Source organism: Pinus tabuliformis, chromosome 4_2, assembly GCF_031772625.1.
Source record: "Pinus tabuliformis cultivar Carrire ecotype Pingquan chromosome 4_2, CPIR1, whole genome shotgun sequence".
NCBI lineage: Eukaryota > Viridiplantae > Streptophyta > Pinopsida > Pinales > Pinaceae > Pinus > Pinus tabuliformis.
Genome location: NC_142304.1, coordinates 1,024,539,803 through 1,024,563,844, shown reverse-complemented (window position 1 = coordinate 1,024,563,844; position 24,042 = coordinate 1,024,539,803). Strand labels below are relative to the sequence as shown.

The window sequence follows — 24,042 nt, the reverse complement described above, 5'->3', positions numbered from 1 at the left end:
AGGCAACATTGGTCAGCGCTCTGCAGGATCGCGCGCTGACTTGGTACACTAAGCATTCCAATGACAATCCGAATGTGAGGATAATGGATATCCAGACTATGCTAAATAAATAATTTAGCAAGCCGAAATTGGAGGCACAGTCGATCATTGGATTCAAGGAAATCACAATGCTACTAGGCGAAACCCTGTGGGAGTTGGATCAAAGACTGAAGTGAAAAATTTGTGAAGCAAACATGACCTTAGTAGATGGGCAACACCACGAATGGTTTGTAGCCTCATTAGCACCACATCTATGGAACACATTGTTGCAACAAAGGTTAACCACTCAGGCTGAAGCTTTGGAGGTCACGATGAGATTGCATGAGACTTCGATACAAGAACCTAACCTGGGAGTCCAGCAGATTCACGTGCAATTGAAGAAATTGTGCCTTGAGATGCAAGGCTTGAAACAAGATAGGAAGGCTCATCCAGAAGTGTGCAATGAGGTATGGTCATAAAGTGCAAGGGCTAAGGACACGATAAGGCCTAGAGCTCGGTGTTCGCGAATTACCTCGTAGGAGTAGGACCAATGCCATTGAGACTTGAGGCACAAGTAGGACCAAACGCGATGCCTGCAGTGTGGTGCAAAATTTTTCAGATAGGAGGGAAGCATGCTACAGATAACTTCCATCTATTACAAAAGTATAAGTAGAATTCCCAGTAGTTGTTCTGTAATTTTTGCAGGTCAGTATGCCATGATGAGGGCACCCGTAGAATTTATGAACTGATGATGGATTGGAATCCTACCTACAGAATTCAGGCTGAAACACGGGCCATCAATCAAAATGCAAGAATGGTACGCACTGGATTTTAGGGGCGCAGATGAGGCCAAGGTGGAATGGGACCAAGAAGAGGTCGCGGACAATTGATATGTTACAATTGCGGAGGGTCGGGGCATTATGCCCATGATTGTACAAATCCAACAAGACCATCATACTTATAGTTTACGCAGTTTGATCATGAGATAGAGGACTGTCCCACACTGATAGCGAGGTTATGCGATAAAGGAGCACTCCAGCCTCCCTCGACTCAAAACCTGCAAATGATGAGGTCTGAGCTGCATGAGGAAGACCTCAATGTAAATATCGTGCTCCGAAGTGGTATTATGACAGGGGATGACAAAGGTAAGCAACCTGAAGGAAGTACCTGGGTTCGCAAGGCTCCAAGAAAGGAACCAGAATTTGATTTGGAGTGTGCTAAGGAGACCTTCATGGAAGCTAAGAGGAGCTTCGCTGATGCCTCCACTTCAGGAAGTAAGGACAAACTGGAGACAGAAATTGACCCATCGATGCTCACTACATTCTTAGAGACATGCATGAAGCTGTTTTGTGACAACAAGGCTGTGAAGGGGCTGCAAGAACTCATAACTAGATGCGTTGGGACCGCGTCAGGGGAGTCGCGTGTAGTCTGAAAGCATAGGAAGCACACAACGTGAACAGGAAGGGAGATGAGATTGATTGCATAGATTAGGGAATATGAGATGGATCAAGTGATTCTAGATCTAGGATCAGACATGAACGTCCTGCCAAAGCAGACATGGTAGCGCATGGGCAGGCCTGCGTTGCAATGGTCTCCTATCCAACTACAAATGGCGAACCAGCAAAAGATCCTACCTGTGGGAAGATTGCAAGGAATCATAGTAGACATCGAAGGAGCAAGCGCGCTAGTAGATTTCGAAGTGATAGAGATTGTTCATGACAGCAATCCCTACCCCATGCTACTAGGAATAGATTGAGCTACTCACATGAATGGAGTGATAAATCTAAAGAAGCACAAGATGATTTTTGAGAAAAAGTCACTGCGCGTAGTGGTACCTTCAGACCCTGTGGAAGGATCGCGCTACACAGAGCCAGTGCGTGACTACGACAGCGACGATGATCTAGACTGTATCTACAAGATAACTGTGCCCAAGCAAGACTAGGTAAATCCAACAACGGATAGTCGAATCTCATGGGAGTGTGAAAACTACTATACATCCTATTCTGACGAAGAGATAGAAAGATGGCAGAGCCAGATACACTAGGTAACCACGCTCAACTACAACATGATGAAAAGATCATTGTGTTGTGTAGCAATGAAGGTAATAGATCTGCCTACATGTGAGGGGTTAAGCAAGGTGGATGAATACCTAAACAAATTTGAAAGAGAAGTACCGGAACAGTAGCGTTTCGACGCTCTGAAATGGGTATTGCACACTACGCCCACAAGATGGTGGGGTATGCAGCAAATAATTTTTGAGGACTGGCACGAATGTAGAAGGATGATGTGCATGCGGTTTGGGAAGCCTCAAATGTAGTTAAAAGATAGATATGAAGGACAGGATGATCCATGAGTGTAGCTCGCAAAATGGGCAATGGTATATGGGGAAGAGCCACAACCTGAGTGGGTGCACTAATTCTATCATGCCCTGGATATTATACCCATGACTTGGTATATAGAAACAGAACTCTACCATGGCACGAACGAATGGGATATCTTGCGAGAAGGATTCCTGTTAACCTTCACATTTTAGGATTAGTGGTGGGATACTGTTGATGATGTGCTACAAGCCGTAAAAGCAACTATCTTTAAAATACCATGGGAACCAATGGAAATGTTGCAACCTAAATGGGCGACCCAGCTGAGCTACACGTTGGAGTGTTACAACGTAAACATTGAAGAAGACGATGAAGATCCACAAAAAGTTAACATTCCAGAAAGAGAAGGATATTGCAAAGTTCAAGGACCGTTGATTGAAGACCCTGACATTACTGCACCGGTAAAAATGAAGCTAGTAAATATTGGTACGGAGGCCGAATAGAAGTATGCAACACTTGACGACTACTCGGATGATGCCACAATGGCTAATGTCACTGAGTTACTTCGCGAGTATCAAGACTTATTCTTGACCAAGATCATGGACTTAAAATGGATCATTGGTGATTTAGGGATGATGAAGATCACCCTAAAACCCAACACGAAGCCAGTTAAGCATAGGCCTTACTGCTTGAATTCGAAGTACAAGGAAAAGGTCTGCGTAGAAATTGATAAAATGCTCGCAGCTGGAATTATTGAACCAGTGGAAGAATCCGACTGGGTAAGCCCTATGGAAGTATAGGAGAAGAAGCAGAAGGGCGACATAAGAATATGCGTGGACCTTAGGAAATTGAATGATGCTTGTGTGCACAACCCATTCCTGACCTCGTTCACAGATGAAGTATTGGAAAATGTTGGCTGGCAAGAAGCATATTCTTTCACTGATGGGTTCTCAGGGTACCACCAAATCAAAATCGCACTGGAATGCTGGAGCAAGACCACCTTCGTGACTGAATGAGGCTGCTTTCAATACACCATCATGATGTTTGGGTTAAATAACGCGCCAGCCATCTTTTCGCGCATAGTTGTTGCCACATTCAAAGAATATATCCACAAATTCCTGGAGGTCTACCTGGATGATTGGACTGTATTTGAATTGGTCAAGCACCATGTAGCGATCTTACACTTGATGTTGGATACTTGCTGACAACACCAAATCGCACTGAACCTAAAAGGATGTGCGTTCCTCATTCCCTTTAGGAACCTGTTGGGACATGTGGTGTGCAAACAGGGATTAATGGTAGACCCCGCGAAAATTGTAGTAATCCTAAATTTGGAAGCATCGCGAAGTGTTAAACAGTTGCACGCTACCTTGGGACATATGGGGTACTACAGGAAGTTCATCAAAATCTATGCATAGATCACTGCGCCAATGGAGAAATTGTTGAAAAGGGATTTCATGTTCTGCTGGAATGATGATTGCATGAAGAGCCTGGATGTACTAAAAGAGAAATTGGCCTCGCCCCAATCCTGGTCTTCCCAAAATGGGATGTGGAGTTTCATGTCCATGTTGATGCGTCATGCATAGCACTAGGAGCGGTAACACGAGAGGGTGGAGAGGGCCTGGATCACCCTATCGCATTTGCAAGTCGTAGGTTGTCCAAAGTGGAAAAGAAATATTCCACAATCGAACGCGAGGGGTTGGCTATGGTGTATGCGCTCCAACAATAACGGCACTATTTACTGGGAGGACATTTCAAGATGTATAGAGACCATTTTCCACTAAAATACTTGGTCAATAAGCCTGTGTTGGGGTGGTGCATATGTAGGTGGCTCTTATTGTTCCAAGAATATGGATTTGAGGTCATGGTAAAGCCTGTACGCCTGAACATACAACTAGATCACTTGTCGCGTATTGAGACGGGTGAGGAACCTATTATTTTGGAGGAAGGATTACCTAATGCACAGCTCTTTGATGTGCGTGTCATAGATGGACACTTTGAAGATATAATCCACTTTCTGACAACAAGGACTGTGTCGAAGGAATACTCTGTTCAATAGAAGAAGGAATTGGTGGTTCGCACGGCGGATTTCTCTGTCATCGCGGGATACCTATACAAAATGGGAAATGATGAGATATTGTGAAGGTACGTACCTGAATTTGAACGAAGTCAGATCCTCATGGAAGCACATCAAGGTGCTACATGAGGACACTATGCAGGACAGGCGACCACGCAAAAGATTCTTTGCGCAGGGTTGTGGTGGCCAACCCTTCATCAGGATTCAAAAGCACACTATAAGGCCTGCGATATATGTCAAAGGACTGGTAAACCATTGTGAAGGGATGAGATGTCATTGAATCCACAAATGACACTGCAGCCCCTCAAAAAGTGGGAAATCAACTTTGTAAGACCTATCAAACCTCAGGGAAAAATGGGCACGCGATACATCATATCCACGACGAAGTACCTAACTTGTTGGGTGGAAGCACAGCTAGTCAAAGACTGCACAACTACCATGGCTCCGAAGTTTTTGTTTGAACACTTGTTGATTCGATTTGGTTGTCCAAAAATCTTAATGAGTGATCACGGTACACATTTCCTAAACAAAACCATCAACACACTCATAGAAGAGTTCCAGGTGTATCATCAGAAAAGCACACTGTATCACCCACAAGCCAATGGGACAGTAGAAGCATTCAACAAAATACTGGAGACTATGATAACCAAAGTGTGCAATGCGCAGTGAAGCGATTGGGACCTGCACATACCTATAGTACTATGGGCTTATAGGACAACGTGTGAGAAATTGATGGGACAAACACCCGTCCGGTTAGTTTATGGCATGGAAGTTGTCATCCCGATGGAGTATATTGTACCTAGTCGGCGCATAGCAGTGCTCATAGGTATGACGAACCACGAAGCCCTGGAAGAAAGGCTTGCGCAATTGGAAGAACTTGAGGAGGAATAGTTCCTGGCTAGTTTTCATTAGCATGTACAAAAGTAGCATGAAAAGGCTTGGCACGGTCGCCATATTAAGTTGTGCACCTTCAAGGTAAATGACTTAGTGTTGTTGTATGATAGTAAGTTTGAAAAATTCCCAAGAAAGTTCAGAATGCATTGGTTGGGACCATACATGGTTAAGGAGGTCACAGACGGAGGCACAATATAGCTAGTCAAACTAAATGGAGAGCCTTTCCTAGGCAAAGTGAATGGCAGCTGCTTGAAGCCCTACATGGGTGACCCGACTATCTAACTAACTGGCAGAAGCACAGTCTTCGCACTCCAAGGATCTGGACAAAGGCATAGGACTATAAACAAATTCAAGGGATACTGGCACAGAGGCAGAGAAGCAGTTTGGACACAGAGGTCTCGGAACAATGAATGAAACAAATCCAGCAAGCAGCAGCTCAATGCACTGCTGACCTCTGCACAGTTCGAGAACAGATGGAGGGACTCCACGCAAATATCGTCGCACTAATAGAGTGACTTGAGGGTGAGTCACGATGTTTGTGTTGGGGGCCTGTTAGGCATGGAATCCCCCCAAGGCATGTTTTGAGGCTCAAAGCCCAAGTTTTGACCGAATCTTGTTGTAACACTCCGCAAATTGCAGGCGTGAGGCGTGAAAGTATGATAGAGTCACAGGGTTGTCCACCCTAGTTTTTTAATGTAATGTCGGCTAGATAGACCTACCCATGGTCTATAGGCCATGGGATTGTATAAATAGAGCGAGCCTCTAAGTGTAAAAGGAGAGATAGATAACATAAGAGAAGTATGAGAAATCTAAGTGATTGAGTCATAGTGTGAAGTGTGTCCTTGGGTCCTAGGGTAGGAGAGGCTCTGCAGCTGTGTGCGCAGAGGCCTAGTAGTCTGTAGGTGAGTGAACGGACCCCTGCAGCTGAGTACAGAGGGAGAGTCGAGTCTGTAACCATGGAAAGAATCAATAAAGAGAATTTTTCTGTAATTCTGTGTATCCGTTCTTGGGTTAATGCATGATTGATATAATTTGCGGATATAATGTTTATTTACTGTGCACACCTGTATGAAGGTTCTATGTTGTTAAGTATAACTTAAAGCACTCAAGTAGGCAAAGATAATTAACTAATATTGGAATATAAGCAAGGTTATGATGCAGAGCACGACGCACAGCCCCTGGGTAGGGCTGTGCAAAGGCAGTATATCAGGCCGCAAGGAACGGGAAAGTGCGCGAAGCAACCTATGCGCAGGGACAACCCACAGACTAGTTGAACTCATCAGACATCTCTAGGGTGTGTAAACCTAGTTCTAGCACCCTCCCATACTATTTCGGGTGAGACCTCAGTCTGCCCTCCATGGGCTGTTGCCGAAAGGGCCAATAGTACTAGGATTTTTTTGGCTAATTAACTCTGAACCTAGGTCAGGCCCCAACAAGCCAACAGCCATAGTTACCACCACCAAGATACAAAAGATTAAACTTGAACATCTAGAGGAAGGGGAGTGTCTCTTCCAGTCATAAATGTGGGTTAAGGGTTCTTAGATGAAATTTGTTTTCGATAGTGGAAGAATAAGTCATCAAGTGATTGGGCTTATCGACCACACCACATCTACAGTCGTACACCATCGGGTGGCTTCACTAAGGACAAGATCCTTGTGTCAACCGATAGTGTCGCCTTCCCTACAGCATCAAGTCCTTCACAAATGAGTTACCGTGGGATGTTTCTCCTCTTGAATTTTGTGATGTATTATTAGGCCAACAATACTTGTGGAAGCATCATGTTGTGTATGATTCTAGGCCTCACATTGTTATTATCTCTTTGGGAAATAAGTTACATAGGATATCTAAGGTACCACAGATGACCACCATCTCTTTGATCTCTATGAAGAAATGTATTAAGATCATTTCCCATACCGAGAAATTTGTCTTCCTTATGATTCACCCTCAAGGAAATAAGATGATGGTGGCCACATTCACAACCTCCAAACAAGGCTCATCCACATGGCAGTCACAGATGGACAAGTTCATGGAGTAGTATAGAGACATCTTCACCTCACCCACGAGGGTACCCTTACACTATGAGGTCAAGCACTCCATCAATCTAACCCTGAGCACAACACTACCCAACTGACTGATCTAGTGACACTCTATTATGAAGAATGATTAAACAAAGAGGAAGATTCAAGAGTTTTTACAGAATAGCACATGAGGACAATTTCATCACCCTATGGATGTAGATTTTAACCTCGTACAAAAATTACCTGCAAAGGAATTCTTAAGAGAAGAAAATAAATAATGGTGAGAGCATAAAACATAAAACATATATACATATATATTTTCCCCTAGATCCCAAAACCGGGACTACCAAATTGATTCTTCATTATATTCCTTTCAATGTTACAATACATATATATACATGTCGAAGCATCCATAAACCCCAATCCATTAACCCTAGATTAGAACATAATCGTAGTTACCTTGACCGAATTTACAAAATACCATGGACAGGAAACCATCATACCGAAAACCATGTGAAAAATCCATGCACAAAACCATAGGTAGGTCTTCCCACCTAATATAGGGTCCAAAAAAAAATTCTTGCGCCATTGCTCTGAACCCCATGTATGGGGGCTACGGTCCCCCTACAAATACCCCAATAGGCAGGGGGTTCTGCCCCCCATGTGACCCTCGCACGCATGGGGTAGTCATGGAAATAATATAACGCACACACAACAGTGGGAGCCCGATCATGTTGGTACAAAAGAAAGACGACACCTGGAGACTCTATATTAACTATCGAGCATTGAATAAGATCACTATCTACAATACAAATCTAATCCAGGGATTGATGACCTTCTCGACAAGCTCAAGGGGGGGATATATTTCAACAAGATTGATTTGAATTCTGGTTATCAGCAGGCACCAATCAAACCCTTTGATGTGTGTAAGACTGCATGCAAATCCAAGGAGGGGCTTTTCAAATGGTTGGTGATGCCTTTCAGGTTGAAGGATTCCCCCACAACTTTCATGTGACTGATGGACGACATCTTGTAGTTGTTCACCAAATTTTTTCTAGTAGTGTACTTGGATGACATCCTGATCTTCAACCGAAGTTGGGAAGAGCACATTCACCATATCCGATAAGTCCTCCAAACCTTGCGACAACATAAATTGTGTGCCAATTTGGAGAAATGCACTTTTTGTATGACCCAAGTTCAATATCTGGGCTACATCATTGATGAGCGGGGTTTTCATGTGGACCCAACTGAGATACAAGTTATCTAGGATTGGCCAACCCTAACCACTTTAATAGAGCTCCACATATTCTGGGTCTTGCCAATTTCTATTGCATGTTCATGTTGGGATTCTCTCATATTACTTGGCCTTTTAGTCAAGTCACCAAGGGAAGAGAGAAAGAAAATTTATTTTGGTATGAATCCCAATAGAAGGCATTTGTAGAGTTGAAGCATCACCTCTGCTCTACACTTGTTCTCACATTACCAGACCTACAACAACCATTCAAAATTGAGATAGATTCCTCTGACTATGCTATTGGTGCTATTTTTACCCAACAGAGACATTTGGTGGCATATCACAGTGAGAAACTTTCAGATACAGTATGAAAGTATCCCACTTATGACAAAGATAAGTATTCCATTATTTCAGCTTATGTACAATGGAAGCATTACATTTTGGAGAAGGAAATGGTCATCCACATAGACCACGAACCCCTGCAGTTCATACAAACACAAGGAACGTTGCAAAACAATCGCCATCAGAAATGGTCCATATATATGTAACCATTCCATTTGAACATCAAGTATACCACTGTTTATGGCATTGACCACTATGCTCAACTCTTATCAATATGAGACTTTGAGGTGGCTACATATTTACAAGAGTGATCCAAAATTCGACAACACATACTAGATGCTCCTAGAAGACAAGTAAGTTTTAGATTTTCACCTGTAGGATGTGTTGATTTTCCACTTAGGATACGTTTGTGTTACTTCAAGTGAGTGTGCTAATATTATTTGGTATGTGCACTATAGTCAGATCGTTGGACATTTCAGAGTAGAGAAAACAGTGGCAGTGTTGTAGAAGTATTTATACTAGTCGAACCTCTAAAAGGATGTGGGGAAGCACATCAGATCCTGCACTTCCTACGCCATTGCCAAACTGACAATAAAGACGAAATTATTATATACTCCTATGCCTACTCCTATTCAACCTTGGTAATCCATCTCCATGGATCACACGTTGGGCCTTCCTTCTACTAAGCATGGAAACAACTGTGTTTTTGTGGTCGTTGACATATTCTATAAGATGACCATTTTGGAAACCTGCAAGAAGAGTATCATAACAGAAGCCACTGCTAATCTCTTATTTGAGAAAGTGTGGGTACACTTTGGGATCCCACAATCCATTCTCTTAGATCAGGATAGCAGGTTCCTGACTACATTTTGATCAAGCCTCTAGTCAATGTTGGATACCAAGCTCACTAAGTCCATGACCTTCAACCCCCAAATTGATGGCCAAACAGAGGTCGCTAATATGATGATCTTGCACATTCTACATATGTAGAACTCAAAGCATCAACGCACATGGGATGAAATCATCCCCTATGTATGGCACAGCTACAATAGAGCTTTCCATAGCTCAACTGGCCACAACCCCTTTTAGGTGGGGTTGGGATTCCAACCACTATGCCCCATTAATGTGGCCATACCATTTGCAACTACTCAAGTAGATTCAACTCATGTCTAATCTAAATATGACAAGGCTAATAACTTCATTGAGTGCACTTATAACATCCACTAGCACGTCCATGACATATTGGAGAGAGATAATGCTAAGTGAAGTAGCATCTTGATCAGCATCGACTACCACAGAAGTTCTAGGTCGGCAACAAAGTTTGGTTACATTGGCAGAAGGAGTGCCTCGCTGGGCCCCACTGTAATCCTTTCCCACTAAGATATGGGTTGTACACCATAACCAGGGTTGTAGGGGAAAATTCCTTCAAGCTTAGCATTCCACCGTTCCTTGGCCTGCACCTAGTATTCAATGTGGATCGGCTACAAGCATACTTTCCCCCATTATTGGATAGATCCGATGTTTTTGAGCAGATGACACAAACATAGCTAAACCCAAGCTGCATCTAACAGGCCACAACTAACAAGATCATGGACACACATATCAATAATACTCTCTAGCAGAGGATCCATCTATGTCAAGTTGTCAAAGTAGGTCAACTCCTTCACCAGGGCAAGTGGTTCACCAGGGACCAGGTTCAATAGAAATTTCCTCACCTCATGGAGGCTGTACACACAATGGGTACCATTTCTTCCTAAGGGGTGAGGACTGATCCAAGTGGATATTGGTGGCCACTCGCTTATTCAACCTAGACCTCCAGTTGGTTTCATCAATTTCCTTGATTATAGCAGCATTTTCTATTTTTAGCAGTTTTTCGAATCCTAAACTTTCGGAGCTATTTTGACCCCCTAAATGGAAATTTTTTATGTCCATAGGACTTCCCACAAATACTATAGTACTCAGAGATAAATTTCTAATGCAGTATTGTATGCACCAAACAAATATCTGTAGAATTTCTTCTAAATTCTCTACAAATCTCGCTCTAAGACCATGTAGAAAATCTAACTATAGATTAACCCAATAATGCAATATAACCAAAGAAAAATACTATAGCCTACTTCTACTATCAATTTTTGGAAGCTTAAAGATGAGCAAGATCAAGCTATCGAGCTAGACAATATAACCAAAAGAAGAAGAATCAATGCACAATACACATGAAAATACTTTGGGGAAAGCCTCAGCTAAAATCCCCACTATCTGTATTATCATACAAGGTGGAAATACATAGGAATTATACAAACGTTAGCTCTCACAGCTAGCCATCTCTTAGTACAATCCTCACAGATGCTCACAGGAAATCTTGGCTTCTCACAAGCCTTCCTCTCTACCCTCCGAGCTCCTATTTCCTTGCGCAGTTCCTAGTGGATGATTCTCACCTCACCAAGTGGAACACTGCTCTAACACACTGTCAGAACTGCGCAATCCTCATGGAACCTTGCATTGACTACATGCATTAGTTTCCTTTATAGGAAAACACATGCAACTGATAGTACACTATCCTTGTCTTTAATCTCAACTGGGTCTTTCTCAGAATAGACATGCATGAGTTTTTGATGAGGGAATCTTTAGTTATCTGGAGTACAATAGTTGAGTGCATGCATGCATCAACTGACTAATAACTCACAATTAGTTCCTCAAATAGTTTGAAACTAATTTAACTGGACTTAACTCGGTAAACTGAGTTAATTAATTACAACTCAAATATAACTCAATCTTATCTCCTTAATTTAAGGCTTATGTCCATAATTTAAGGGATAACTCTTGCATGACTTCAGAAAGACTTCTACCTTGAATTTCTCAAACTAATTAATCCATAATGAATTAATTAATTATTTCCAAACAGTTGGTGAGACTAAATTCAATTTTAATTCACAATTCTAATTCAAGGACAAATTAAAATTCGAATATTCTAGATTCTATTTTTATCATTTCTTGTTGCTATTTCCAACACTCCCTCTCAACAAGAAAGGAATTCAACTCAATCCCGATCGTGAACCTTTGGAATGTTATGCATGAAACACTTCTATCTATTTTTTTTTCTCCAGCAACTCTAGAAACAAAAAAAATCCAACCTGAATCAGTATGATGCATCTGTCATCAAAGTCTCTGACTGTTATTTCCTTTGTCAACTGAAAACTTTGCGCTTCTGCTGACTCTGCCTTTCTGCACTGTTGTCAATCCTTCTCTGCGCTCTTTAGTATTTGACTTCTCTAGCCTCTGTCACTTTGATCTCTGACTACATCAATCCCATTGATTCCTCCCACTACTATGTACTTTGGGCTTCCGTAGCAAGGTATGATCCATGAGATAAAACATCTCAATGGACCCTGCCCAATTCCTGCCTTCATGGGACTATCACTTCACATCACCCCACCTCATACCTAGAGGTATGACTGCATATGATCCCTCTACCCACTTGGATCAAAATTCCCTCCTAATGGAGGTATCTGCATGAGTGGATCTCTTCACTCAGTCTCCTCTCTGCTTCTCCAATTGTGGCTCCTCCACAATTGTCTGAGACTTCTTCTAGGGCTGCATGTTGAGAGGTAATTTACTCTCCCTCTCAACCACCAAGTCTCTAACATTTGCCTTGCTCCTCAATGCTTTGCATGCATCTTGAACCTCAAGAGCATGCAGGTTCTTAACTCGTGAACCGATCTGTTTCACCTATCTCATGGTGATGTGTCTAAGGAAAACCTTTCCCTTACTAAAGATAACATCGTAGCCTTTGTCCTCCAACATCGCAATCGATACCAAGTTCTTCTTTAGTCTAGGTACATGCTTCACATATGTCAAGGTGATAAGAGCTCCATGCTCCCTCTGAAAAGCAACCATGTCCACTCCTGAAAAACTATGCCTTCCATCATCACCCATCTCTATGTGCATCCTGAGGTCTTTCTCCTCCAAGGTATTGAATAAAATTTTATCTCCAGTCATGTTGAATGAGGCTCCACTATATAGATACCAAACACAACACATCATCGATGACACCATGTATGCGATGAGGGTAAAGTCCATTTCAAACTGAGAGGCTAATGCCTCACCTTCCGATCCATCCGAGGATCCCTTGATGGACTTCTTTGATGGGGAATTAGTCGCATAATGTCCCATCTCTTTTTTTTGTGTAAGTCAGAAGATTATATTAAAAGAGTAAAAATATAGTACAAAAAATCTGCCATAGCAGATCGAGGCCTGAAGATAACAAGCCAGAAACCATGAATTCCATACAAAATGACCAAAAAACTGTTAACTGCACACCACGCAGGGTGGTTGATCCTTCTATCTAACTTCGCCTGAGCATAAGAGATATTGAGCTGAAGACCTCAGCCCTTCAACACGCAGACACTATAGAAATGACAAAACCCCAGATCTTAGGGAGACCAAGAAAACACCGGTCAAGACATATGAACAACCGGTCAAGACGGATGAGAATTAACATCAAAACAAAATTACTGAGGGGACTTCCCGAACCTGCTCGCTGTGTCCAAGGCCTGTTCCAGAACATGGCTGTCTGCTCTCGCTTGCAGGGATTGATAGTTGCAGCATTCCGCCTGCTTCTCTTGCTGCGGTCCACCAGTTTGCCGTGCTTCTGGACTGAGCGTCTGCCTGAGGAGCTTAATAAGCACCGTCATCTTCTTGGACAGAGAATCTACTACCTCATGCACCGCAGTGACTTTGAAATCCAGAGCTTCATAAATGCCATATAAACTTTTCATCTGGGCCTCAGGGATGAACTGGTCACTCTGAGGCAGCCTCTCACTATCTTCCTTTGATTCCAAAGCACGCGCCAGCAGGGTTTTTACTCGCCAGCTTTCTGCCTGAGTACGCACAAACTGTGTGGCACGTTTGGTTACTGTTCCAGGATCTTGAAGCCAATCAACCTCCTGCGCAATATCTTCCTCAGACCGCTTTCGCTCTACTTCCTTCACAGAAGCCTCTAGTTCAGAAAATTTGCATTTGTTCTTCGACGCGGTTCTGGTCTCATACATTTCCCTCGATGTCTTGAGCTCCATATTCGCAGTGGTGCTGCGGCAGCCGTCACCTTCCATACTTAGCTTAACGCTTGCGACGTGAGAACAGGCGCTGAGAGCCGAAAGAAAATGAACTGGAACGATGCACTGAAAAATTCTGTTCATGCCTTTGCCTCTACTCGCTGTTAAATAGTTGTTCTGGAGGATATTACTCATGACCAACCGATCCTCCCGAAACGACGTGGATGTACTAACATAATTGTTACTGCATAGAACTGTGTTTTCCGAGTGATGTATCAAAACCTTGACATAAATGTTGCCTCTTCCCTCTCTAATCAGAAAGTGCCAAGTGTCCTCCAACTTGCTGTGGTGGCGGCGGTGATCGTTGCGGCACATCATTTTAGATTTGTTTCCTTTATTCCCCTTCTATTGCCATAAACGCACCGGAATTACCTGTCCTTTTGCCTTCTACCAACTTTTAATATCCATATCCACTCCAGTGTGCCCTATCATAGAAAAACGCGGAGACCGAACGCCTTCCGGTTAAGCCCGGTTGGCATTATCCATGTCTTGTTTGGCCAGCTGGGTGCATTTCTGCTTCAGGTCTGGACAGTTCACCTGCTACCAACAGTTGTCCCATTCCCTATTTTGGTTGTCGATGCCATGATTTTCTAGGTGGTCCGTTATCGCATTCGCCTTGCGTCTCACTACCTGGAAGACTAACCCTCTCATACCGCTGATTAACTCGGCTATGTTCTCCGTCACCTTTGCTAATCTCCAATGTTTCGTTGCTTTGCTCGCTTTGGTTCTGCCATAGATTCTCTTTGCCACAGAAATTACCAGGGCCGAGTCACCTTCCACCACCGCTGTACAATTTTGCATGTCTTTTAGAATCCGTAGTCCCTGTTCTAAGGCTGCAAACTCCATTTCATTGTTCGTCCCTTCTCCCAGAGCTTTGCAGTAAATATGAAGAATGTCTCCTTCATGGTTTCTTATGATGCCTCCTATACCCGCCATCCCAGGGTTTCCTCTGGACGCGCCATCAAAATTCAACTTCAGCCAACCAACCGGCGGGTATTTCCAACTGTTGGACTCAGAATGCGGGTTCTGCTGGCCGCTCGACGTAGCCATGCTCTGGTTGATGTCCAGCTGGAAGAGTTTTAAAATCCGTAAGTCACAAGACGAAGGCTTCTCATTAGTTTCCGCTTTGACTTTCACTTGAATTAACTGTCTAATATTTATCATAATAGTATCTATGGCATGCTCTGTGTTTCTGTATTCATCTTGGAATATTCTCCTGTTACGCTCCTTCCATATGGTCCATGTTAAGAAACCTGGCATAACTTTCCAAATGCTGTTGACTCTGGGATTCTTTGAATAATTTTTTTGCCAATTTTGTAAAGTATCTTGGATGGACTCCCTATTTCTGTTCGAGTCTAACAATATACCCTCCGCCCAATTCCATAAATGACATGCCCAGTCACAGGAATTAAATAAATGGTTTATTGTTTCTTCCTCTTCCAGGCACATTGGGCATCTGGAAGGCCCATGAAAACCTTTATTGCGTAGATTTTCCCATGTCAAGGTTTTTTTCCTCATTAATAGCTAGAGGAACGTTTTGATTTTTGGCCAAAACAGGTTGTCCCACACTTTATGACTCCACAGTATGACCTCCCTCCGCTCTGCATTTTCTATCAGTTCCCTAGCTTCCTTGAGTGAGAAGTTTCCGCTGCCTTTCATTCCCCATCTACGATGGTCCTTTTCTTTCGTATTCCTTATCTTCCTTTTGAGTAGTTGGTCAATTAGATGCTTTGTGCTGTCGTTTTCCCCATTGCTGTTGTCGAAGTTGAAGTTTATCCATTCTCTCCAGATGGGATCCCTGCTGTTCCGGTTCCAGTAATGATGGACTTTGTATCGGCCTTCATGTTGGCATTTCTGCTTGAGAAGATCGAGTTCGGGATTTTCTAGTTTTGGGATTTGCTGCCAAGCATCCTCCCAAAAAAGAGCTGAATTCCCATTCTGAAATTTCCAAAAAACTGTTTTCCTGCACCAAGTTGCGATTTTTCCTAGCAAGATTCCATATGGGGGAGCCCTCAGGAACCTCCTGAAGTCTAATAAGATCCTGATTATTGCATTCGGGGGTATATTTCTCTTTCCAATGTCTTGCCCAGGGGAGATGGGGCTCTTTTATCCATCGCCACCAGAGTTTAGCACCACAAGTCATGTTGATGATTGAAGGATCCACCAGATTTAGGCCTCCTAAAATTTTTAGTTTGCAGAGTTTGTGCCATGCCACAAGCGCCCATTTTTTCTTTTCCCCATTTCCATTCCATAAAAAGGATCTTTGGATTGTTCTAATTTGTTGAAGGATGCCCTTGGGGGACGACAGCATGGGGAGTAAGTATTGTGGGATAGCTTGCATAACTGCCTTGGTGAGGACTAGTCTCCCAGCAAAATTAAGTGCCCTGTGCGTCCAATGCTTACACCTTCTCTCCAGATTAGCCAAGATTTTCTCCCAGTGCACTTTTTGCCAGGGTTTGAGTGTTAGAGGTGCTCCCAAATATCTTGAATGCAGACATCCTTTTCTGAAACCAAGTAAATTAGAGAGATGCTTCTGAATAGCTGGATGGGTGTGAAAGAAAAAAATCGTGGATTTGGAAAAGTTAATTTCCATTCCGACGCCTTGCTGAAAAGATCAAGGATTTTCTTAAAAGCCAGAGCTTCTTTCACTGTGGGGGTTCCATGTAACATCGTATCATCCACAAATTGTTGGTGTGTGGTGGCTGGAATGGATTGGAGAGGCTGAAGTCCCTTGATCTTCCCTTCTCTTTTCGCTTTGGCTATGAGTCTACTGATTCCTTCCATGAGGATTACGAATAGGAAGGGGGAGAGAGGGTCTCCTTGTCTTATTCCACGAGTGGGTGAAAAGGGTTCACAGGGGGATCCATTGATAAGGATCGAGAATCTGGAGGATTTAACAAGGGCTAGAATCCAATTGATCCATTGCTTGCAAAAACCGAAGGCTTTTAGAATGGCTTCTAGATATTGCCAACTAACTTTATCATAGGCTTTCGATAGATCAAGCTGCATTAACATCCCTGCTAATTTTCTAGTCTGAAGGGTGTGAATCATTTCTTGAGCCAGAAGAATATTGTCTAAGATCTGTCTCCCTTCGACATACCCCGATTGCTCTTCTGATATGAGGCCAGGAAGAATTGGCTTCAGTCTATTAGTTATAACTTTCGATATGATTTTATAAATGACATTACACAGAGCAATTGGTCTAAAATTCTCAGGAGTGTTTGCTTCTTCCATCTTTGGGATAAGCGCTATGAAGGTGGAGTTAAGAGATTTGAGGATGGATCCAGATCACCTAGAGTCCTCAACAACTTCCCAAATTTCATGTTTCACTAGGTTCCAGCAAGCTTTGTAAAAATTAATGGTGAAACCATCCGGTCCAGGGGCCTTATCACTTGGCATACTTCTGACTGCTTCTTCCACTTCCTCTAGGGTGATTTCTCTGCTTAGAGCTGAGTTCTGTTCATTGGTGATAGTTTTGGGGATGGCCGTAATGAGCTCCTTTATAGCATCCTCTCTGTTTGCTTGTGGTTCCTGGGCAATAATGCTGAAATGCCTAGTGAGTAAAGCCGCTATGTCTTGGTGATTCTTTAAAGTTTCCCCATTCTCATCCTTGAGTTCTAGTATTTTATTCGCACTCCTGTAATCTAGAGCAGATCTGTGAAAAAATTTGGTATTCTGCTCACCCTCTTTTAGCCACCGTATTCTGGATTTCTGCTTCCAAAGAGTTTCTTCCTGCTGACAGCGTGTATGCCACTGATGAGTTAGAGCTTTTTCCTGCTCTACAGACTCCTCACTGTTGTGCCCTGAAGCCCAAGCTTTGTGAATCTGTTCCAGTTTATCTTCTATTAAGGTTTTCTCCTTAAAAATATCTCCAAACTCCGTAATGTTCCATTCTTTTATTTTGGCTTTAGTGTACTTTAGTTTCTTCTGAAGATTAAACATTTTGGATCCCCTTCCAATCACAGGTTCAGACCACCATTTCTCCACCAGATTGAGGAAGTTGGGGTGTTCCAACCAAAATTTTTCGAATCTGAAAGGTTTATTCCTTGGAGTGCCATGGATAGCTGCTATTAAAGATATTGGCCAGTGGTCAGATCCTCCACTTGGAAGGATGTCTGACTCAACTAGAATACCATCCATAATTATGCTCTCAGAGATGATGAATCTATCCAGATGAGAGGCAATCAACCTATCTCCACCTCATCTGTTATTCCATGTAAAAGTGCCACTCTTAGGTGGGATATCCACCAATTTAGCACTGTCAATGAAATCTGTAAATATTTCCGCATCCCTACTAAGTTTTCTTATTCCCCCTTTCTTCTCCAGAAGGGTAGTTATCATGCTAAAGTCACCCCCCATAATGCATTTGGAATATGGATGCCTAGAAATCAAACTTAACAGAGAGCTCAAAAAGGTTATTTTATCCTCTATCTTCTGCGGTCCATAAACATTTATGCATAAGAAGGATTCAGAGTTACCTGTGGGTTGGGCTTCCACGGCTATAAATGCTCTGGTTGCTTCTGCTGAGAGGACTTGAATCATCCTCGAGTCCCACATAGTGACTAAACCTCCTTCTCGTCCCTGACTCTCTACTTCCATATAATTTATGTGATTGCCGAGCTTCTTACTGATGTTAGCCATGCTTGTATTGCTGCATTTAGTTTCCTGAATGAATATGATATCCGGTTTTTCTTTCTGAAATTTTCTTTTCAGAATTCTCTGCTTTGCTTGGCTGTTTAGCCCTCTTACATTCCATGAAATGATTTTCATGATTAACTAGAAGAATTATTGGTAAGATGGGAAGGCATTTAGAGCCTTCATCTTCCCTGAGTTTATCATTATTATCCCTAGCTCCTGCAGAACCTCACCACTTGTTCTCCGGCCTCTCTTCTTCCTTTGCTTTGAACTTGTTGAGTTGCAGAGAAGACTCTTTGGGTGGTTCCCAGCTCCTCTTGCTATACCTAACTTTCTACTTTGCCTTTCTAACTCTGCTTTCTGCCTTGCTATAAATAGCTCATTGATCTTCCTGATTTCTTCTTCCGGCACATTTTCTATGCCTCGAGCTTTCCAGTTCTCGGCCATGACTGGTAGGTTCATCCCTTCCTTTGCTAGAACCTCCTCCAACTCTAAGTCATCGCTTCCTCCATCGCTGGTAAGCATGTCTGCATCCTCCTCTGGCTCTTCTATTTGTTCCTTCATTTGGACTTCTGTGCTAATAATGGTTTCTTCTGTTTCTTTTGTAGTTTGCCCAGCTTTTTCTGTTAGCCCTCCATTTGAGGTTAGAGCTTTATTCAAATCCTCTGAGTCTATATCTAACTCTAAGATTTCAAAAGTGTTCCTGTGGTGACCTCATTCTGTTTCTATTCTGTTTGTTCTTCTTCGGTTGGCTCTTTGTCTTATCTTTGGTTTTACAAAGTTATCTCTGCCTCTGTTTGCTTGCTCTGTTTTAGTAACTTCTTCTTGTTTATTCAGAGGGCATTCCCTCATTAGATGTCCATGCTCATGACATCTTCGACAGCGAAAAGGAATCTGTTCATAGTCTATTGCTTGGAAGTAATCCTCATCCCTGTACTCTAGCCATAAACCCTCATGTAGAGCACCTGATACATCCATTTCCACGCAGATTCTTGCACACGAGGTGTATTTTCTTTGTATGGTCGCTTCTGAGGCTTTGATAAAAGTGCCCAGCTGATCCCCAATTTGTTTCAGAGCTGATAGACCCCAATAGTCTATGGGAAGAGAAAACAGGTGGATCCATACTGGTACTTGAGTGAAGGTTTCTTTTTCTGGAACAAAATTTGGTTTCCATGGTCGCATGTAGAGACCGGCTGAAGCTAAGAAATACGGGCCTCCATCAAAAATTTTGTCCTTGTCTTCTAGGTTGGTGAACACTACAGTGAAGAAGCCTTTTGCTCCTAAGTTTTGTTTCACATCGCCCTTGGGTTTCCATTGTTGTCGTATCCATTGACATAGTGCTCTTTCAGTTGGCCATAAGCCCATAAACTTGCAAATGACTGCATGCTCTGCCATGTGCTCTCGATAAGCTTGAATCTCCGGATCTATTATGACAACTCTAAGGGTCTCTGCTTTTTTAGGTTTGCAGGTTCCGTTTGCTGTTGGGTTGCTGCTGGGGTTCGAGCTGGTTTCACATTCCGTTTCTTCTTTCCCCTGGGAGCCTTCCTTATGTTCCCCCTTCTCCTTTGACTGTTTCTCATTATTAACTGTAAGTTTTTGTCCTGTAGTGTCATTTTTTCCATTGTTCTCCAAACCCTCATTTCCTTTTCCTTTGACTTGTGGGTTTCTGCTGGGCTCTCTGACTTCTTCTTGTTTTTTCTCCTTATTTTTCCCGCTGTTCTGCTTGAGCCTTTCGTATCCTGAAATTCTGACTCCTTCCTGCGTTGTTTGCTTCTGCTTCTGCATGACTATTTGTTTAAAAGAAGGGGTCCCAATGGACCCCTCGTTGACCATCTGGAGGGTCAGTTCTTGTCCCCTTCTGAGCAAAACCACTAGCATCGATCTATTCGCTTCCAGCTCTGTATCTGTAACAGTGCTCAGAAACCCTAACCTAGAGACGCCGCCATCGTTCCTACATTCTCGTGGATACAAGTTGATATTTAATGTCCCATCTCAATTGAAGTATGATATGAATTTGATTTGCACCTGCAACCCCGAACTTCAAACTTCAAATTCTCTTCTCCATATACTGTTCACAGCTCCGATAAATTAGGCTCCGATACCATGTAGAAATTCTTCTAAATTCTCTACAAATCTCGCTCTAAGACCATGTAGAAAATCTTATTGTAGATCAACCTGATAATGCAATATAACCAAAGCAAAATACTATAGCCTACTTCTACTATCAATTTTTGGAAGCTTAAATATCAAGCAAGATCGAGCTATCGAGCTGAACAATATAACCAAAAGAAGAACAATCAATGCACAATACACATGAAAATACTTTGGGGAAAGCCTCAGCTAAAAACCCCGCTATCTGTATTATCATACAAGGTGGAAATACATAGCAATTATACAAAGCCTTAGCTCTCACAGTTAGCCAGCTCTTAGTACAATCCTCATAGATGCTCACAGGAAATCTTGGCTTCTCATAAGCCTTCCTCTCTGCCCTCCAAGCTCCTATTTCCATGCGCAGTTCCTAGTGGATGATTCTCACCTCACCAAGTGGAACATTGTTCTAACACACTGTCAAAACTGCGCAATCCTCAAGGAACCTTGCCTTGACTGCATGCATTAGTTTCCTTTATAGGAAAACACATGCAACTGATAGTACATTGTCCTTGCCTTTAATCTCAACTGGGTCTTTCTCATAATAGACATGCATGAGTTTCTAATGAGGGAATCTTCGGTTATCTGGAGTACATTAGTTGAGTGCATGCATGCATCAACTGACTGATGACTCACAATTAGTTACTCAAATAGTTTGGAACTAAATTAACTGGACTTAACTCGGTAAACTGAGTTAACTAATTACAACTAAAATATAACTCAATCTTATCTCCATAATTTAAGGGATAACTCTTGCATGACTTCAAAAAGACTTCTAACTTGAATTTCTCCAACTAATTAATCCATAATGAATTAATTGATTATTTACAAGCAGATGGTGAGACTAAATTCGATTTTAATTCAAGGACAAATTAAAATTGGGATATTCTAGATTCTATTTTTATCATTTCTTGTTGCTATTTTCAACAATATCATATGACCAAGTTACGACCCCGAGAATTTGGCTACCCAACTAACCCAAATAGGCCCACAAGCTCTTGGTGTTCCATCTCCTGTAGTTAGAGTTTTGGTTGTTTAGGGTTTCCATTTGTTGTTCAATAATAAAAAGGCCCTTAAGCCTCATTATAACATAGTTTAGAGGCATGTAGCTGCCACATCTCTTGTCAGATATAAGCTACCATCACCCAAGCTAGTTTATTTCCATTCTACTTGTAAACATCTTTTGGTTCTTTGATATTAATGAAATGAAGATTTATTTCTGTTGCATCTCTATGTTTATGTTTATATATATATTCTTTTGTGCTCCTACATAAGTCTAGATCAGTGGTATCAGAGAGGTCTGCTATTTCTTTGTTTTTCATTGCATGTCCTCAACAAGGTTAGGGTATAAGGAGTTAGGACTAAAACTAGTTAAACCTTTGAAAGAGAAGCCTCGAAAACCCCAATGGCCTCCCATGGCAGAAAAAAAGATAGATGAGGGAGTAGGATATCCTTTCAAAACATTTCTCGAGGAAGCCCTCAAGCATCAAAGGAACGCAATGATGGATAAATTTTCCTAAATCCTTCGACAGCTACCCATAGGCGATGCAGCTTCATCCAGCACCCACTCTGGGGGTGCCACTCCCTTTAAGGTAAAATTCAACTTTGACATCCCAATATTTGAAGGCCAAATAGATGAAAATGCCATAGATAAATGATTTAATATATTGGAAGGATATTTTTCGGTTCATGACTTTTCCAATAGGGAAATGATTACTTTTTCACTCCTCAAAGCCACCTGCCATGTCAAGAACTTGTGGGAAACCTACTGTGAGAAGAAGGATAAGGGGGAATCCTCAGTATTTTCAGTTGCACCCACTTGGAATTCTTTTCAAGATGCCATAAAGGAGTAGTATTACCTTATCGAGAGCTATGAAGATAAATACATCAAGTGGACCACGTGACGGTAAGGAAGGGACCAAGACATGTAAGATTTCACATATATTTTTCATACCCTTCACACTAAGTTAGGTATCAAGGATTGTAAGTAGCATCTAGTACTCAAATACCATGGCTTACTACACAAGTACACCCAGGATGAGATTGAGTTTATGGAATTCTCCTCACTTAGTGCCACCTATCAATATGTTATCAATATCAAGCAGAATTTTAAACAAAACAAGAGAGACTTTGGATCTGTGAATCTGAAGCAAGAGAAAGGAACCCCTAGACCACAGAACAAGGAAAGAATCCAAGGCATGGTGAATCAGGAAAACTTGTTGAATCTGTAAGCGAAGAAAAACACCAAGAAGACAAATAAGGACATGGGGAAATGGTGTGAGTTCCATAAGAGCCCCACTCACAACACGAGTGAGTGTCGGGCCAAGGAGTCACTGGCGGTCGAGATGAAGGCTTTATAATTAGATGCATGTCCCAACTATGAGTCAAAACCTAACAACATAAATAAAAAAGGGAAGAATATTATTGATGCAGAGCCCAGTGCCACCATTGCCACCGTCAAGATCTATATGATTGAGCCCAAAGATCTAGAGGAGGGGGAGTGTCTCTTCCACTCACAAATGTGGGTGATTTTTTCTCCACTGCAGTTCAATGTTGACAATAGAATCCAAAAGAACCTCATTTCATCAGAATTCATGAATTGGTTGGTCCTACCGACCACACCACATCTGCATTCGTACACCATCGAGTGATTTCAACAAGGACGAGATCTCCACGTTAGCCAATAGTGTTTCATTCCCTATAGCATCAAGCCCTTCACAGATGAGGTATTGTGTGACGTTGCTCCTCTTGAAGTGTCATGTTTTATATGAGTCTAGGCCTCACACTGTTATTATTTATTTGGGAAATAAATTATATAGGATACCACCATCTACTTGATCTCTGAAAAGAAATATAGTGAGATCATTTCCTAGACCGGGAAATTTGTCTTCCTTATGATTCACCCTTAGGGTAAGAAGAAGATGGTGGCCACATCCATAGCCTCTAGACAGGGCTCTCCAAACGACGAAAATAGATGGAAAAGGTTGTGGAGGAGCAAAGAGACATCTTCACTTCACCCACAGGGTAACCTATGCACTGTCAAGTCAAGCACTCCATCAATCTGACCCTGGGCACATCTCTACCCAATGAATTTATCTATTGATGCTATGTTATAGATAATGATGAAATGAAGAGGAAGATTAAGGATTTGTTTCTGAAAGGGAATATTAACCCAAGTTCGACAACCTGTGGGAGCTCAATCGTGTTGGTACAAAATAAAGAGGCACCTGGAGACTCTATATTGGCT

At 42.2% G+C, this 24,042-nt stretch overlaps 2 protein-coding genes across 2 annotated transcripts; both read right to left on the bottom strand.

Annotated features, from left to right (window-relative positions):
• Positions 1–17,300: 17,300 nt before the first annotated feature.
• On the bottom strand, positions 17,301–18,152 carry LOC149173107 (uncharacterized). Its single transcript, XM_089426577.1, has one exon. It carries the CDS (start codon positions 18,150–18,152, stop codon positions 17,301–17,303), a length of 852 nt encoding a protein of 283 aa, XP_089282703.1.
• A 60-nt stretch (positions 18,153–18,212) lies between these two features.
• On the bottom strand, positions 18,213–18,782 carry LOC149173106 (uncharacterized). The gene has a single exon (XM_089426576.1). It carries the CDS (start codon positions 18,780–18,782, stop codon positions 18,213–18,215), a length of 570 nt encoding a protein of 189 aa, XP_089282702.1.
• Positions 18,783–24,042: the final 5,260 nt, after the last annotated feature.